The 16,700-nt window shown below is 36.9% G+C and overlaps 3 protein-coding genes and 1 long non-coding RNA gene across 5 annotated transcripts; all 4 read left to right on the plus strand.

Moving 5' to 3' along the window:
- The first annotated feature begins 254 nt into the window (after positions 1 to 254).
- On the plus strand, positions 255 to 7,704 carry LOC112198023 (transcriptional corepressor LEUNIG_HOMOLOG). 2 transcript variants are annotated; one of them, XM_024339031.2, is made up of 18 exons: positions 255 to 491; positions 590 to 671; positions 760 to 857; positions 1,039 to 1,148; positions 1,261 to 1,541; positions 1,632 to 1,707; positions 1,794 to 1,902; positions 2,977 to 3,026; positions 3,121 to 3,372; positions 4,255 to 4,326; positions 4,574 to 4,804; positions 5,405 to 5,543; positions 5,623 to 5,732; positions 6,043 to 6,192; positions 6,378 to 6,533; positions 6,622 to 6,738; positions 6,863 to 7,060; positions 7,342 to 7,485. In XM_024339031.2, the coding sequence occupies exons 2-18, from the start codon at positions 640 to 642 to the stop codon at positions 7,483 to 7,485; spliced, it is 2,325 nt and encodes a 774-aa protein (XP_024194799.1). In that variant the 5' UTR covers positions 255 to 491; positions 590 to 639. The 2 variants fall into 2 exon arrangements, with proteins under 2 accessions (XP_024194799.1, XP_024194800.1); XM_024339032.2 differs by having other exon boundaries at positions 256 to 491; positions 615 to 671; positions 7,342 to 7,704.
- Positions 7,705 to 8,324: 620 nt separating this feature from the next.
- On the plus strand, positions 8,325 to 8,732 carry LOC112197203 (disease resistance protein RUN1-like). The gene has a single exon (XM_024337806.1). It carries the CDS (start codon positions 8,325 to 8,327, stop codon positions 8,730 to 8,732), a length of 408 nt encoding a protein of 135 aa, XP_024193574.1.
- Positions 8,733 to 10,412: 1,680 nt separating this feature from the next.
- Positions 10,413 to 11,626, plus strand: LOC112197205 (disease resistance protein TAO1-like). The gene is made up of 2 exons (XM_024337807.2): positions 10,413 to 11,147; positions 11,288 to 11,626. The coding sequence occupies exons 1-2, from the start codon at positions 10,413 to 10,415 to the stop codon at positions 11,624 to 11,626; spliced, it is 1,074 nt and encodes a 357-aa protein (XP_024193575.2).
- An 11-nt stretch (positions 11,627 to 11,637) lies between these two features.
- Positions 11,638 to 16,065, plus strand: LOC112195740. Its single transcript, XR_002934751.2, has 11 exons — positions 11,638 to 11,652; positions 11,867 to 11,918; positions 12,514 to 12,585; positions 12,830 to 13,036; positions 13,356 to 13,505; positions 13,695 to 13,847; positions 13,934 to 14,050; positions 14,179 to 14,418; positions 14,693 to 14,800; positions 14,923 to 15,422; positions 15,716 to 16,065. It is a non-coding gene; the product is annotated as an uncharacterized LOC112195740 (long non-coding RNA).
- Positions 16,066 to 16,700: the final 635 nt, after the last annotated feature.

Below are 16,700 nucleotides of genomic sequence, written 5' to 3' on the forward strand. Positions count from 1 at the left end.
TTTCAGAAATGTTGATTTTTCTTAGAAGATAATTATTTTATCAGCCAGAGAGGTAAGTCATTTTGTATAATCTTCACTGGATTACAAATAAGTTTACATTTTTTAATAATTAAAAAAATAAAAATAAAAAAAACTCCCGAAGCCAGAGGTGCCCTGGGTCAAAGGCTCCAAGGCTGAGGTTCGGAGCTAGCGAAGCTCGGCTAAGGTTCGGAGCTATAGCGAAGCTGAGCTTCGGTTGATGTTCAAATTGCCCCTGCTCACTTCACTCACTCCCTAAAACATGGGAATGTTTTGGAACTCCATGGACTTAGTAGTAGTCATCACAATTCACTAACCCCACCTCACCTCATCTCAATTCCCAATTCCCAATTCCCAATTCCTCAACACTTGCAATTTTGGGCCACCAAAAACAATTCCGGCAGCAAATGCTTCATCCACGACGACGATCGTCCTTCCTGTAGCCTCTGATCCATCAATTTCCTCTTCCCCAGGTTTGTTTCGATCAATGCAATCCACTTCGAATTCATCGAATCGCCAATTCAATTCATTTCAACAACCAAATTTCAATTCTTTATCTTTCTGATGATAGTCTTGGATTTCTTGATTCCGGGCAGTTTGGCTTGTATTTGACCTCAAGAAATGGCCCAGAGTAATTGGGAAGCAGATAAGATGTACCTACTTCACTGTGTTTAGATGCTTTTAAGTTAGGTTTATGGTGTTGGTTTTTGCTGAATTTGATAAATTTGATATCTTTTATAGGCTTGATGTGTACATTTACGATTATCTGATGAAGAAAGAATTGCATGCCACTGCTAAGTCTTTCATGACGGAAGGGAAGGTTGCGCCCGATCCAGTAGGTAATGAATATGCTAATCTATAGCTGAAAGATTCCATCTTTACTTCTCGTTTATGGTTCTAGTTTACTTTGGTAATGTAATCCAATCAGTGCGAATGGTCCTATTCTCTATTCTGCTCAGTTTCGGTTATTGAAATGCAATGCTAGGAGTAGAGAGTTTAATTGTTATGTATAATGTGCAGCCATTGATGCACCTGGAGGGTTTCTTTTTGAATGGTGGTCTGTCTTCTGGGACATTTTTATTGCGAGGACAAATGATAAACATTCCGAGTCTGCGGCAGTTTATATCGAGGTGACTTTTTAGATTCGATGGTATAGATGTGGCCGCTAGGTTAATTGTTGTGCTGCTAATGTTGAGCTTTCTCTTGACCTTTTTTATCCGCTCATATGGTGTTGATGTGCAGGCACAACAAATTAAAACAAAAGAGCAACAACAGCTGCAAATGCAGCAGTTGCAACTTATGCGCCAAGCTCAGTTGCAAAGAAATCCTACTAATCCTCCCCTTGGTGGTCCACTAAATTCACTAAGTTCTGAAGGAATGCTTGGGCAATCTACTACTAGTGCATTGGCTGCAAAAATGTATGAGGAACGTATGAAACACCCCAATCAAATAGATTCAGAGACATCCCAACCACTCCTCGATGCTAGAGTGGCCCTGCTGAAATCAACAACAAACCATCCTGGGTAACAACTTGAAGATCTTATTTGTGGACAGTTTTCTGATAGTTTTTTTCATTAGCTTATTTCTTTTCTTGGTTTCATTTGCTAAAACAGTCAGTTGGTTCAAGGGAACCCTGGTAGTGTTAATGCGGCATTACAACAAATCCAAGCTCGAAGTCAACAGACCGCTGTAACTACTCATTCAACATCATGTGTACTGCTTTTGTTCCTTTCTTTCCTTTTTTGTATTATAAAGCTTTCTCTCTTTGTCTACAGGACATAAAGAGTGAAGTTAACATGGTTGCCTCTCAGAGATCTTTGCCTGTGGATTCTTCAATTTATGCACAAGGAATGATGCAGCCAAAACCAGGAATAGGAAATGCAGGTATGATTTGCTGGATCCTTAAAAGAATCTCAGAATTTTGAGAAGAGCTATAACATTTCATAGTATACACGGTAGGAGATGAAGAACTACAGACATTTTAGACTCTTTTTGTTTGCTTATCTCACTTTCTTACTTTGTTTGGTTCTTTCCTCATCATTCCTAACACCATTTTCCATTTCATGTGAGGTAGATGTGATGTAGGACAAATCAAGGGAGGGTGTCAGTATGGTTAGGCTTAGAAGATAAGAAGATTTACATTTAGAATAGTTTTTCAAGAAAGAGAAGGTTTATTGCTACTGTAATTTCAGATTACCTTTAAGATAACTTAATTTTTGTCTATTCCACTCTAGTTTAGTCTAAAAGATGTAGTCTTATTTATAGGCTTCAGATACATCTCCCTTTGACTCATAAAACGCCAAAAGAAGTATTAAAGAGGCGTTAAATAAAGAGACCCTTGGAGTACTAAATGTAGTTAGACTTACACTAGGAATTAAGACTCTTAAGAGTACATTACTAAAATAGATGATCTTAATAAAACTCTACATTAACTATTATAACATGGAGACTTCATTTTGGATTAAAACGGCCCAGGTTTTACTGCTATGGGATTAGTCTTGTGATTCCATAACTTCTCTTCTAACCAAGAAGAGAATACTTTCAAGTACGACTATATTGCTCAACTGATCATTCTGTGTATAGTCAGCCTTTCTTTTATAACAAAAGTAATTAGAACAAGTCTTAGAGACTTGTGGAAAATGTAGATGAATTTTCCTAGAGATCCAGGTGACTTACTAGCTGACAATCCCTCATATTTATGTCTCGATGCTGTGGTACCAGCAGTAAATAGTAGGCCAGGCTCTTATTTGGCATGTCTTGGTCCCCAAGTATCTACTCTGAACTAGACAACGTTCATTTATCTTATGTGAAATTGAGTTAACATGCAACATGCTTCTAGATATGTTAAAGAAGTCATATCTTTGTGTTGTTTCATGTCACAATTGACTGTATTTCTTAATTTTCTCATTTTGATTGAAATAACTTTTTCTTTTATTCTTTTCTTTCCTTTGAATACAGGTTTGAACCCAGGAGTCGGTGGTCTTCCATTAAAGGGATGGCCCTTAACAGTGAGTTTGATTCTGCATCTTGTGTCCTAGGGATTCATGCCATAAATATGAGTCAGGACTGATTTAAAACTGAGATATCTGCTGATATATACAGGGCATCGACCAAATGCGGCCAGGGTTAGGTGCACAAGTTCAAAAACCTTTCTTGCAAGGTGCAACACAGTTTCAGATCCTCTCACAGCAACAACAACAGCTTTTAGCACAGGTTCAGACACAAGGCAATGTTGGTAGCATGCCTGGCTATGGAGATATGAGGGGATTGCCCAGGGGAAATTTAAATTCTAAAGATGGCCAATCCATCACAAACAATGGATCTCTAGGTTCTCCTATGCAAACAACTTCGCAGGTAAGATGTCATCCCATAATTCACCTGAAAAGTTTAAGAGTATTCTCCTTCTGTCGGATTAATCTCAATCTCAGTAGAATCTTCATGCCCTCTTCTCTTGCCGTCAATGCAGTTCATGACTTATGCAACTACTGATATTTTGGGCCTTTTTTATATACGAATCTAATCTGGCTAAATCCTATGTAAGGCATATCTAGATAGAATGAACTTATAATCTTTTGTTTGTAGTGTCAACAAAAGATGAATGCTGTCATCCAACACAAGCAGTCAATAATTGAGCATGAGTAAACTCTCTACAAAATTTGGGTCCATAGTAAATAACTAAATACTGTGTGCCAGAGAGAGATGTGTGGAAATTCTTTTTCTTGTTGAGAGGACTGGAACAATATTGAGATTAGGTTTTAAGGACAGGGTAACCTACAAAATGGGTGTATATAGACTTGAGCTGTGATAAAAAGCAGGTTGAAATGCTAGTTGTCATATTGTTGATTTATGATTTAATATGTGGACTTTACAAAGGTTAGTGAAACCTAAGTGGAGTTTGGAGTAGAGGCTTGAGAGATACAGGAACGAGAAGACGGGGGATTCAAGACTTGCTCGCTTATAATTTCCTTTGGCATCAATCTAGGGCTGATCCATCAAAATGAGCCGTAGAAAGATAAAATCTGCTAGGAAATTTTCTCAGACTTGTTCTCTTTGAGAAGATAGAAGTGCACTATTTATGTTTATGTAATAGTACCCTAATATGTAACGGCTTGAATTTGACTACTAAGCTGGAACCAAACACTAACACTTATATGGAACCTGATGACAAATAACCCATTAAATATCCTTTGAACATAGTGGTGATGTTTCTCTGAACTCTTGTTGTGTTTCAACCAGATAAACATGCCACAGATGCAACACTCTTCTTCTCAACAACAGGATCCTTTGCAGCCTCAGCAAGTACAGCAGGTTATACTTCCTTTTCTTGAATAATAATTCTTTTATATGCCTTATTGCTAGAACTTAAAGAATTATTAAAGGTCTTCTCAAGAAAGAAAAGAAAAAAAAATTGATAGGTCATGTGTTGAATATATATATTGTCTGAGACTCTGAGTTTATACATGAACCTCATTATATTCTAGCAAGTCTACACACAAAAATGCCCTCAACTAATATAGGATAAAGTAATGACTAATGGTTTTTTTTATCACTCAAGAATAACCGCAAAAGGAAAGGGCCTTCATCCTCTGGAGCTGCTAACAGTACCGGTACAGGAAATACAGTTGGTCCTTCATCTAATTCCCAACCATCAACTCCATCCACTCATACCCCTGGAGACGGAATTGCTATGGCTGGAAATTTTCCGAATGCTAGCAACGTTCCGAAAAGTTTGATGATGTATGGCACGGATGGAACAGGTGGCCTTGCATCATCCACAAATCAGCTGGTAAATAAAATTTAATAGATGTAACTTTCATGATCTACAGCTGGAAGGATAATCTGGATATTCATGACACCACACATGTTACTTTCCAGTTTAGATCCAACAAGCACTACTCTTTGCCTTAGATAATTGTTTAATACAAGAAATTAACACTTAATTTCATACCTTTACAATAATATATTGATTGAAACATGTATGAATGATGGTAAAGAAACATAGTCCAATTATTTGGGTATGTTTATTTGGGGCCCATGTTATGCTGGGTGTCAAATTGGTAAAACTGTTTAGTGTAGGGAGTTATTAGCAGGAATTTATTCTTATCTGAGATTTTAAATGACATTTCTTAAAACGCTTTATCCTGTGTTTCACTACAAAGGTTGATGTCCAGATTACCCTGCATATCCATTTTTTTCCTTCATGTATACCTCTACTATAACATTGTGTCAAATTGGGATTCTCAGTTTAATGGCTCAAGTCTGTCTTCTACTTGGTTTATGTAGTATGGCTGCTTTAGCATATTTTCAGATATTTGTACTTACCACTGTGAAATAGGTTTCTCCAATTCACTCTGGAAAATCCTTTTGACTAAATTTTCAATTGCAGGAAGACATTGACCAATTTGGAGATGTTGGTTCCCTAGAAGACAATGTGGAATCCTTTTTGTCACATGATGATGGAGATGGAAGGGATTTGTTTGGTACATTGAACCGGAACCCTGCACATTCCACAGAAGCTTCAAAGAGTAATATATGACTTCATGCTTTAAGCAGTGTTAATTAATCCAAATGCGTGCAGCAATGACTCTTTTCCTTTCATCTCAGATTTTTCCTTCAATGAAGTCAGTTCAATATGTAAAAGTAATAGCAAAGTTGTCTGCTGTCACTTCTCTTCAGATGGAAAATTATTGGCTAGTGCTGGACATGACAAGAAGGTATAGTTTTGTTATAATGAAATTATTTATTTGTGAAATTGGTTTAACTACTTCTAATCTAATAATTGTTACAAGCTGGCTAGAGGTTAATATTATTTCGACAAACAGAAATAATAATCTAAATTATCTTTTCCAAAGGCAACAATCAGATGACAAAAAATGGTTAACAAATATTCCATAACAGACTCTGCATACTATTGACTTCGTGACTGAAACAACTAGAAATTATACTAATCAAAAACTTCTTTAGTAATAAGAAATAGAATGATTTAGACTCTGATCTTCTTTTTTTTTTTTTCAATGTTAGTAGGTTGTTGTTTGGAATATGGAAACACTACAGACTGAAAGCACACCCGAGGATCACAGCCTGATAATTACTGATGTTCGATTTAGACCAAATTCAACTCAGTTGGCAACTTCTTCATTTGACACAACTGTGCGACTTTGGGATGCTGCTGAAGTAAATTCTATGCTTCCATTACTTTCTAATGTTGTTAATTTTACCATGAATAATTTTTTGTTGCTCCACATGGTTCTTCATTTCTTTTCACAATTGAAAACCGGGATTGTGACTGAAATATATTGTTCACCTTGGCTGAATATTATTTTCTTTGATTTCTGAAGTGTTTGAGTTCATTATTGCAGCCAAACTTTTGTTTACAGACATATAAAGGACATACCTCGCATGTAAGGTCACTTGATTTCCACCCTAAGAAGACTGACCTTTTCTGCTCATGTGACACGAACAATGAGATTCGCTTTTGGAATATTAATCAGTATTCGTGCATTCGTGTTTCTAAGGTCAAATTCTGGGCTCTACTTTTCTTTGAAAGTTGCAAGTAATTCTGGTTTCTTTTTGTTACTAAATCTCAGTAATTTAATGATGCAGGGAGGTTCTTCACAGGTGAGGTTCCAGCCAAGAATTGGACAATTTATGGCTGCAGCATCTGGGAATGTTGTGTCAATATTCGATGCTGAGAGTGATAGGCAGACACATTCACTGCAGGTATGATTAGCTGCTCTTTATTTCACTAAATTCTTAGCGGTTTCATTGATCTGTTTACATGCAAAAAGTGTGTTATACTGTCATAAGTTACTAATCAGACAACACAATATTTTGAACTTTACAGGGCCACTCCACGGAGGTGCACTCTCTTTGTTGGGATACAAATGGAGATTATTTGGCTTCAGTCAGTCAAGAGTCTGTTAGAGTGTGGTCATTATCCTCTGGGAAGTGCATTCACGATCTCAGTTCTAGTGGAAACATGTTCCATTCTTGTGTTTTCCATCCAAGCTACTCCACTCTCTTGGTCATCGGAGGCTACCAGGTGAGTTCTGCTTTGTTTTGGTGATGTGAATGAAATTTGATTTGCTCACTAATTTTGTCTAGGTTTGAGATATCTTACATTCTTAGGATATCATCTGGCCACTGTTTAATTGCGTCAAGAGATCATACAGAAATTAAACAAATCGAATGTGATTTATTTATCCAAATTATGTAAAATAAAGTGGAAACTACCTATGCTGTTCCGTATACATTTGTGGGGGGATCATCTCTCTCAATCATCCAGACCAACTTGTTGATGCTGTTTTTTCTTTATGCTTGCAGTCAATGGAGCTCTGGAACATGGCTGAGAACAAGTGTATGACGGTTGCTGCTCATGACTGTGTAATATCAGCTTTGGCACAGTCACCAGTTACAAGGATGGTCGCTTCAGCCAGTCATGATAAATCCGTCAAAATCTGGAAATAAAGAGAAATATTTTGTGCAGTGTAGATCCCGTGTTAGATGTCTGCGATCATTTCAACTGCAGAGAAAGTCGGAATAAACTTCAAAACATAGAAGCTCATTATTATTATTCTTTTTCCATTTAATACTTGTTCGTCGGTATTCATGTAATAAGTTTATGGTTAAAATTAACTGTGTTCAAAAGCGATTTATACATGTAATTTCCATACTTTTTACATGACATCTCCATTTGAGAAGCGTGATTAGGAAGAGAGTTGTAATGCTGCTTTAGGTGAACTGGATAGAGGTTCCTACATAACAACGCGACGAATCCGAAAACTTTTGTTCAGGGTGATCAAGACTAAAATTGAACTGCATGTCCTTCAATACAAATAACAATTTGGTACCTCCTCTTCCACTTTACCTGCCATCTTTTGCTTAAATATAAGAAGAAAGTCCCAAGTCATCATCTCCGAATAAAGAAAAAGAAAGAGGAAAAAAGGGTCGTCCGTCAGAAGATGCCATATGATTCGGAGTATAGTAACTACATTTTTAAAATAAATTTTCTTTTTTTTTTAATCAACACCAGATAATTTCCTTGTTCCATCAAAGCATCAAAGTAATGATTATCCAAGTCTTCTTAGTCATCGCCTCTGAGAAAAGAAAAAGAAAAAACAGAGTTCCAAATGCAAGTCAAAACGTAGAAGTGAAAGAAGAAGCTGCCTGGCAACTTGGCAAGTGCGCCTCGCCTCATTCACATTGCAGCAGGCACTCAGAAACTACCTACTTGAAAGTTGAGATCTCAGATGTACAATACAAAAGCACTCTAGGAAGGCAACATTCTACAGACAGATGTGTAAAATATGGCTTCTCTGACGAATGCCAGTTCTTCAACTGACCAAAAGCATTACAGATACGAGGTCTTCCTGAGTTTTCGAGGCGAGGATACACGCTTTAATTTTACGGACCATTTGTATACCGCTTTGTGTCAGAGGGGAATCAAGACCTTCAGAGATGATGGGCTCATAAGAGGAGAAAAAATATCAGCGGCACTTGTCAAAGCAATTGAGGAGTCCAGAGTTTCAATCATCGTCTTCTCTCGAACTTATGCTGCCTCAAGGTGGTGCTTAGATGAACTGGTCAAGATACTTGAATGCAGAAAATCAAAAAGACAAGAGGTCATACCGGTTTTCTATGAAGTGGATCCCTCAGTCATAGGTCCGAAGCTGAATTTATCAAGGAGATTGTTGGGGACTTGTCCGCCCGAATAGTAAACCCTTCATGTGTGTTGCAAGTAGCTGCAAACCCAATTGGAATAGAATCTTGTAGACAAGATGTCAACAGACTTTTAGATGTTGAGGAAAATAACATGCTAGGCATATGGGGGCCTGGTGGAATAGGAAAGACCACAATTGCCAAAGATGTGTTTAATTCAATTCGCCCTAGGTTTGAAGGTAGCTGTTTCTTGGCAGATGTCAGATCAAAATCAAGTTCAAATTCAAGTTCAATCGACCACCAATGCCTAGCCCAAGTGCCCAACTGCAACAGACACTTTTGTCTGATATTCTAAGGGACCCAACTTTGAAGGTGAGTAGTGTTGATCAAGGAGTCAGTTTTATAAAGACAAGGCTGCGACATCTAAGAGTTCTCTTAATCCTTGATGATGTGAGTGATTCGAATCAATTAGAAAACTTAGCTCCATTCTCTGATTGTTTTGGGCCGAGCAGTAGAATTATCATAACAACAAGAGACAAACATCTGTTAACAGCTCATCAAGTTCAGTCGATATACGAGGTCAAGATGTTAAAGGATGCTGAAGCTTTGGAGTTGTTTAGTTGGAATGCATTCAAGTGCAATGGACCTCCAGAGGATTTCATGAAACTTGCAAAGCGGGCATGCAGTACGCTATGCCCAAGGCCTCCCATTAGCTTTGATAGTTGTGGGCCGTCATCTATGTGGTATAAGGAAAGAGCAGTGGGACGATGCATTGGATAGTTACAAAAGAGTTCCTCACAAGAATATTCAAGACATTCTCAAAATCAGTTTTGATGCTTTGGAAGAAGAGTATGTAAAAAAAAAATTTTCTTGACCTCGCTTGCTTCTTTAAAGGTGAGTATGTAGAGCACGTGCTACCAATACTAGTAGCTTGCGACCGCAATCCAGTGATTGGTATTGAACTACTCGAAGAAAAGGCCCTAATAACAATGGTCGGACGTGTGATCTGGATGCATGACTTGATAGAAGAAATGGGTAAAGAAATAGTGCGTCAAAAGGGTGAGCTCGGTGAAAGCAGTAGATTGTGGAACTATGACGATATCGACCATGTTTTAACAGATAATACAGTAAGTATCTTATCCAATAAGTAATATTTCTTATTGAAATCTTGATCGAAGCTAGGAAATTTTGAAAGACAGTACGCTTATGTACTAGCTTGTGCTTTCCTAATTGCTACATATGTTAATAACTGCTTTCTTTCATTTTGCAGGGAACAAAGAAAATAGAAGGCATCCAAGTAGAGGGGCAGGAAAGAAAAAGGATATGTTTGAATGCTAAAAGCTTTTCTAAGATGAAAAATCTCAAATACTTGGTTAGCAACTATCCTGTAGAGTATTCTGGAGACATTGACTATCTATCCAACGAGTTGAGGTGGCTTGATTGGTCTAGATTTTCAATGCAGTCATTTCCTTCAAATTTTCATCCAAGAAAACTTGTTGCGCTCAAAATTCCTGATAGCCCTCGCATCATACGGTTATGGGAGGGACTTAAGGTACTTTAATCTAATAATCTATTTTTGTTTTAAGGAAATTGTTTGTGTGTGTGTTTTTTTTTAAATAATTATATATATATATATATATGTATATATAAATAATATGTTGTAAATTACTAGTGCTTTAGGTTGGTTGATCTTTTCTTTTTTCCTTGCCGTACAGAATTTTCCAATTCTAACATCTATGAGTTTAGAAGGTTGTAAATCCCTAAGAGAACTCCCAAACTTCACCAGAATCCCCAACTTAGAAGAGCTGAATTTAGTTGGTTGTGAAAGTTTAGTTGAGGTTCATCAGTCTGTTGGATCCCTAGATAAGCTTGTGACCTTAGATCTTGGAGGCTGCTCTAACCTTGTTAAGTTGCCAACCGAAATTAGCTTGAAATCTCTCCGTGTTTTGTATCTTAGTGGTTGCACTAGCTTGAAATATCTACCATTCAGCATTTATGGGTTGCAAAATCTAGAGACTCTAAATGTGAGTGGATGCACAAAGCTTGTTACATTACCAACAAAAGCAAGCATTTCACATGATCATGACAGTGGTTCACTAGTGCTTCCCAAGCTCCGTGTACTCAGAATCAATGGATGTAATTTATCAACTGCTGATTTCATTGTGAGTCTTGATTGCTTGGAAACATTAACTGAACTTGATCTCTCAAGTAACAATTTTGTTAGTGTTCCTGCACTTTGCAAATTTGTCAACTTGCCAAGGATTGACTTGTATTGTTGCAAGAGACTTCTAGAAATTCCAGAGCTTCCACCAAATATACTCGAGGTAAATGCAAGGGATTGCAAATCACTGGAGGGATTTTTTATATTGCCCAAGTCTTTGAATATGCTAGAGATGCTCTTGTGGAATTGCCATAGATTTAGTTACAGTCTGTGCTATGACATGATGGAAAATATTTTGCTGAATAATCAGGTTTGTTTATTCTCTCTCTCGTTTTGGTTTATGTAATTTCAGTACTTCATGATGCATACACCTTATTAATATGGGGTGCGACCCGCCTATTGCTGAGAGAATACGTGCAGTATTGACAATAGTTGACATTTTTATTGCAGAACAACTCCCCGTTTAAGCTTGGATTACTCGGTTGTGAGGTTCCGAAGTGGTTCCATTTTTCGAAGGAGGTTGCTGCTTATGAATACGGCCTGTCGAGTGCCTGTGCAATTTCTTTTGAAATCCCTAGCAAATTGAATTGGGAGAACATAGGAGTGGCTTTTTGTTCTGTTGGGATAATTTCCACTTTTTTTATGGACCATCGAGCTGATATTTCTATCAAGGGGTTTTTCATAGATGAGAGATTCTATTGGCGCTGTCCCCGCAGTCCAACGCCAATTGGCCATATGTGGCTAACTTATATTCCATTAGCCAACCTATCACAAACGATGGATATCTAGATTCTCCTATGCAAACAACTTCGCAGGTAAGATGTCATGAGTATTCTCCTTCTGTCAGATTAATCTCAATATCTGTAGAATATTCATGCCCTCTTCTCTTGCCTTCAATGCAGTTCATGACTTATGCAACTACTGATATTTTGGGCCTCTTTCATATACGAATCTAATCTGGCTAAATCCTATGTAAGGCATATATATCTAGATGGAATGAACTAATAATCTTTTGTTTGTACTTTGTAGTGTCAACAAAAGATGAATGCTGTCATCCAACACAAGCAGTCAATAGTTGAGCGTGAGTAAACTTTCTACAAAATTTGGTTCCATAGTAAATACTGTATGCCAGAGAGAGATGTATGGAAATTCCTTTTCTTGTTGAGAGGACTGGAACAATATTGAGATTAGGTGAAGGCGGGGTAACCTAGAAAATGGGTGTATATTGACTTGAGCTGTGATACAAAGCAGGTTGAAATGCTAGTTGTCACTTGTCATAATGTTGATTAATGATTTAATATCTGGGCTTTACAAAGGTTAGCCAAACCTAGTTTGGAGTAGAAGCTTGATAGAAATAGGAAAGAGAAGACGGGGGTTCAAGACTTGCTCGCTTATAATTTCCTTTGCAATCAATGTAGGGCTGATCCATCAAAATGAGCCTTAGAAAGATACAATCTGCTAGGAAATTTTCTCAGACTTGTTCTCTTTTGAGAAGATAGAAGTGCACTATTTGTGTTAATGTAATAGTGTACCCTAATATGTAATGGGCTTGAATTTGACTACTAAGCTGGAACCAAACACTAACACTGATAAGGAACCTGATGACAATTAACCCATTAAAAATCCTTTGAACATAGTCCTGATGTTTCTCTCAACTCTTGTTGTGTTTCAACCAGATAAACATGCCACAGTGGCAGCACTCTTCTTCTCAACAACAGGATCCTTTGCAGCCTCAGAAAGTACAGCAGGTTATACTTCCTTGTGCTGAATAATAATTCTTTTATTTGCCTTATTGCTAGAACTTAAAAAATTATTAAAGGTCTTCTCAAGAAAGAAAGAAACAAAAAAGAAAATTGATAGAGGTCATGTGTTGAATATATATATTGTCTGAGTTTATACATGAAGCTGATTATATTCTAGCAAGTCTATACACACAAACACCCTCAACTAATATAAGATATAGTAATGACTAATGATTTTTTATCACTCAAGAATAACCGCAAAAGGAAAGGGCCTTCATCCTCTGGAGCTGCTAACAGTACTGGTACAGGAAATACAGTTGGTCCTTCATCTAATTCCCAACCGTCAACTCCATCCTTCAATGAAGTCGGTTCAATATGTAAAAGTAGTAGCAAAGTTGTCTGCTGTCACTTCTCTTCAGATGGGAAATTATTAGCCAGTGCAGGACATGACAAGAAGGTATGTATAGTTTTGTTATAATGAAATTATTTATTTGTGAAATTGGTTTAACTACTTCTAATCTAATAATTGTACTGAGCTGGCTAGAGGTTGATAGTATTTAGACAAACAGAAATAATAATCTAAATTATCTTTTCCCAAGGCAGCAATCAGATGACAAAAAATGGTTAACCAATATTCCATAAGACTCTGTATACTATTGACTTCAGTTGACTGAAACAACTAGAAATTATACTAATCAAAAACTTCTTTAGTAATAAGAAAAAGAATGATTTAGATTCTTATCTTCTATTTTTTCTTTTTTGTTCGATGTTAGTAGGTTGTTATTTGGAATATGGAAACACTACAGACTGAAAGCACACCCGAGGATCACAACCTGATAATTACTGATGTTCGATTCAGACCATATTCAACTCAGTTGGCAACTTCTTCATTTGACACAACTGTGTGACTTTGGGATGCTGCTGAAGTAAATTCTATGCTTCCATTGCTTTCTAATGTCGTCAATTTTACCATGAATAATTTTTTGTTGCTCTACATGGTTCGTCATTTCTTTTCACAATTGAAACCCTGGATTGTGACTGAAATATATTGTCCATGCACCTTGGATGAAAATTATTTTCTTTGATTTCTGAAGTGTTTGAGTTCATTATTGCAGCCAAATTGTTTACAGACATATAAAGGACATACCTCGCATGTCATGTCACTTGATTTCCGCCCTAAGAAGACTGACCTTTTCTGCTCATGTGACCCGAACAATGAGATTCGCTTTTGGAATATTAATCAGTATTCGTGCATTCATGTTTCTAAGGTTAAATTCTTGGCTCTACTTTAATTCTTTGAAAGTTGCAAGTAATTCTCTTTTTGTTACTAAATCTCAGTCATTTAATGATGCAGGGAGGTTCTTCACAGGTGAGGTTCCAGCCAAGAATTGGACAATTTATGGCTGTGGCATCTGGGAATGTTGTGTTAATATTCGATTCTGAGAGTGATGGGCAGACACATTCACTGCAGGTATGATTAGCTGCTCTTTATTTCACTAAATTCTTAACGGTTTCATTGATCTGTTTACCTGCAAAAAGTGTGTTATACTGTCATAAGTTGTTACTAATCAGACAACACAAATATTTTGAACTTTACAGGGCCACTCCACAGGGGTGCACTCTTTTTGTTGGGATACAAATGGAGATTATTTGGCTTCAGTCAGTCAAGATTCTGTCAGAGTGTGGTCATTATCCTCTGGGAAGTGCATTCACGAGCTCAGTTCTAGTGGAAACATGTTCCATTCTTGTGTTTTCCATCCAAGCTACTCCAAGAGGTCATCGGAGGCTACCAGGCCTGGGTGCAGTAAATATCTTTGGCCACTCTAGCAAATCATTACGGTGAGACATGGAAGCCATTCTTGTTTGTATTTTATTTTGTGGTTTATATTTTGTGTTTGGCATTTGTTTGAATAAGCATCATGTGCAGTATTGGAATGTTTGTAGAGAATATATGTATGAGACTTGAAATGTTTTAACACTAACTTTTTGATGTCCTGTTATGATTTTTGGTTTTCTTGATAATGTCTTCAAATAATCGTTGATATATTTCTTTTACGAGATTGAAATTAATTTGTTTCTGATGTGTCTCGGCCATTGTGGGTTTTGAAAACAGGTGAAGGAGATGTATGTGCAACTGCATCTGCATCTGCATAGGCCTCCAGTTTTGGTCAGGTTACATGGTATGATGCTTGAAGATTTGCGGAATGGTATTGTGGATGAGGTGCTTTAATCTACACATTATTTTGTAAATGTCATGTTTGGATATCTTACATAATTGAATGCATAGGTTGCTAGATAATACTTCACAGTGCAAAATTTAATTCTTCTTTTCTTGAACTTCAGGTACTGTGAGCACGTTGCCATTTGCTTTGAAAGAGTTTGTCCATATCAAAGAAGGGTTGCAATTGTGGAGAAGAAATTTTTCTATTTCTGGATGTATTGGGAAATTTTAGTTGGTGAAGTTGTTGTATGATGCATTTTTGAATATAGTATACGGCACATGAAATGTAAAGGTGCCAAATACTAGTATTTGCTAGTATTTGGCACATATTTTTTTAATCCAGCTTAATGATTTTGCCACTGATATCAGTGGAATTCCTAAGCCACTGATGTTTGGATCAGTTGCTTTGGCACTGATTGAGATGTAATTTTGCTTTGGTTAGAGGGATGACACTGTTAAATTATTAGTATGTAATGCCCCAATAGCACCTGCAATAGAGGGGACTGATTCCTCATTAGTGGCTGCACAGTGGGTAATCTCAGTAGCCATTCTTATCAGTGTGTATTGGGACAAAGGGGACTAATTCAGATCAGTATGGAATGGGGAAATTTCTAGTAGTGAGGTGAGTTCTGCTTTGTTTTGGTGACGTGAATGAAATTTGATTTGCTTGCTAATTTTGTCTAGGTTTGAGATATCTTACATTCTTAGAATATCATCTGGCCACTGTTTAATTGCATCATGATATCATACGGAAATTAAACAAATTGAATGTGATTTATTTATCCAAATTATGTAAAATAAAATGGAAACTACCTATGCTGTTCCCTATACATTTGTGGAGGGATCGTCTATCTCTTTCAATCATCCAGAATTCCAGACCAACTTGTTGATGCTGTTTTTTCTTCATGCTTGCAGTCAATGGAGCTCTGGAACATGGCTGTGAACAAGTGTATGACGGTTGCTGCTCATGACTCTGTAATATCAGCTTTGGCACAGTCACCAGTTACAAGGATGGTCGCTTCAGCCAGTCATGATAAATCCGTTAAAGTCTGGAAATAAAGAGAAATATTTTATGCAGATCCCGTGTTAGATGTCTGCGATCATCTCAACTGCAGAGAAAGTCGGAATAAACTTAAAAACATAGAAGCTCATTATTATACTTTTTACATTTAATACTTGTTCGTCAGTATTCATGTAATAAGGTGATGGTTAAAATTAACTGTGTTCGAAAGCGATTTATACATGTAATTTCCATACTTTTTACATGACATCTCCATTGGTGAACTGGATAGAGGTTCCTACATAACAACGTGACGAATCCTAAAACTTTTGTTCAGGGTGATCAAGACTAAAATTGAACTGTCCTTCAATACAAATAACAATTTGGTACCTCCTCTTTCACTTTACCTGCCATCTTTTGCTTAATAAGATGAAACAAAGGTTGGTGTATGGATTTTGGAATGAGCCAAACCAACAATAATAAGGCGTGCATACATGCATAAACATGATGCCTACATTACCTACTTGTCAAATCTATCACAATAAAATCAATAAAACTTGCAAATAAAAGTTGACAGAAATCTAAGAATTCTCGAGTGCTCGGTAGCTCTTCTTTTTCATAAAAAGAATCATAGCGTCTTCTTCTTCTTGAACAGTGTTCTTCTTCCTCTTTACCCCGTTTCTGCCACTTCTACAGAACCAAAGGTCCTCCGGTCTTCCCAGGGCCGTATTTAGAGAGATCATCCTAATAATTTTTTCCATTGACAAAAAAAATTGTCAACAAAGCAAAGTTCAAACTAAAACATAGCAAATTATATAAACAAAATAAAACAATGCCAATAAAGAACAATAGAACCTGATTTTTAACTACAAAATTTTAGACTTCAAGCTTTGACGGTTT

This window comes from Rosa chinensis, chromosome 4 (genome assembly GCF_002994745.2).
Source record: "Rosa chinensis cultivar Old Blush chromosome 4, RchiOBHm-V2, whole genome shotgun sequence".
Classification (NCBI taxonomy): domain Eukaryota; kingdom Viridiplantae; phylum Streptophyta; class Magnoliopsida; order Rosales; family Rosaceae; genus Rosa; species Rosa chinensis.

Bases quoted from the DNA above. Each gene is read 5' to 3' on its own strand.
- LOC112197205 (XM_024337807.2), top strand. From the start codon at position 10,413: ATGAGTTTAGAAGGTTGTAAATCCCTAAGAGAACTCCCAAACTTCACC. The intron at 11,148-11,287 runs GTTTGTTTATTC...TTTTTATTGCAG, and splicing joins ATATTTTGCTGAATAATCAG to AACAACTCCCCGTTTAAGCT.
- LOC112197203 (XM_024337806.1), top strand. From the start codon at position 8,325: ATGGCTTCTCTGACGAATGCCAGTTCTTCAACTGACCAAAAGCATTAC.
- LOC112198023 (XM_024339031.2), top strand. From the start codon at position 640: ATGGCCCAGAGTAATTGGGAAGCAGATAAGAT. The intron at 3,373-4,254 runs GTAAGATGTCAT...TGTTTCAACCAG, and splicing joins CTATGCAAACAACTTCGCAG to ATAAACATGCCACAGATGCA. The intron at 4,805-5,404 runs GTAAATAAAATT...TTTCAATTGCAG, and splicing joins CATCATCCACAAATCAGCTG to GAAGACATTGACCAATTTGG.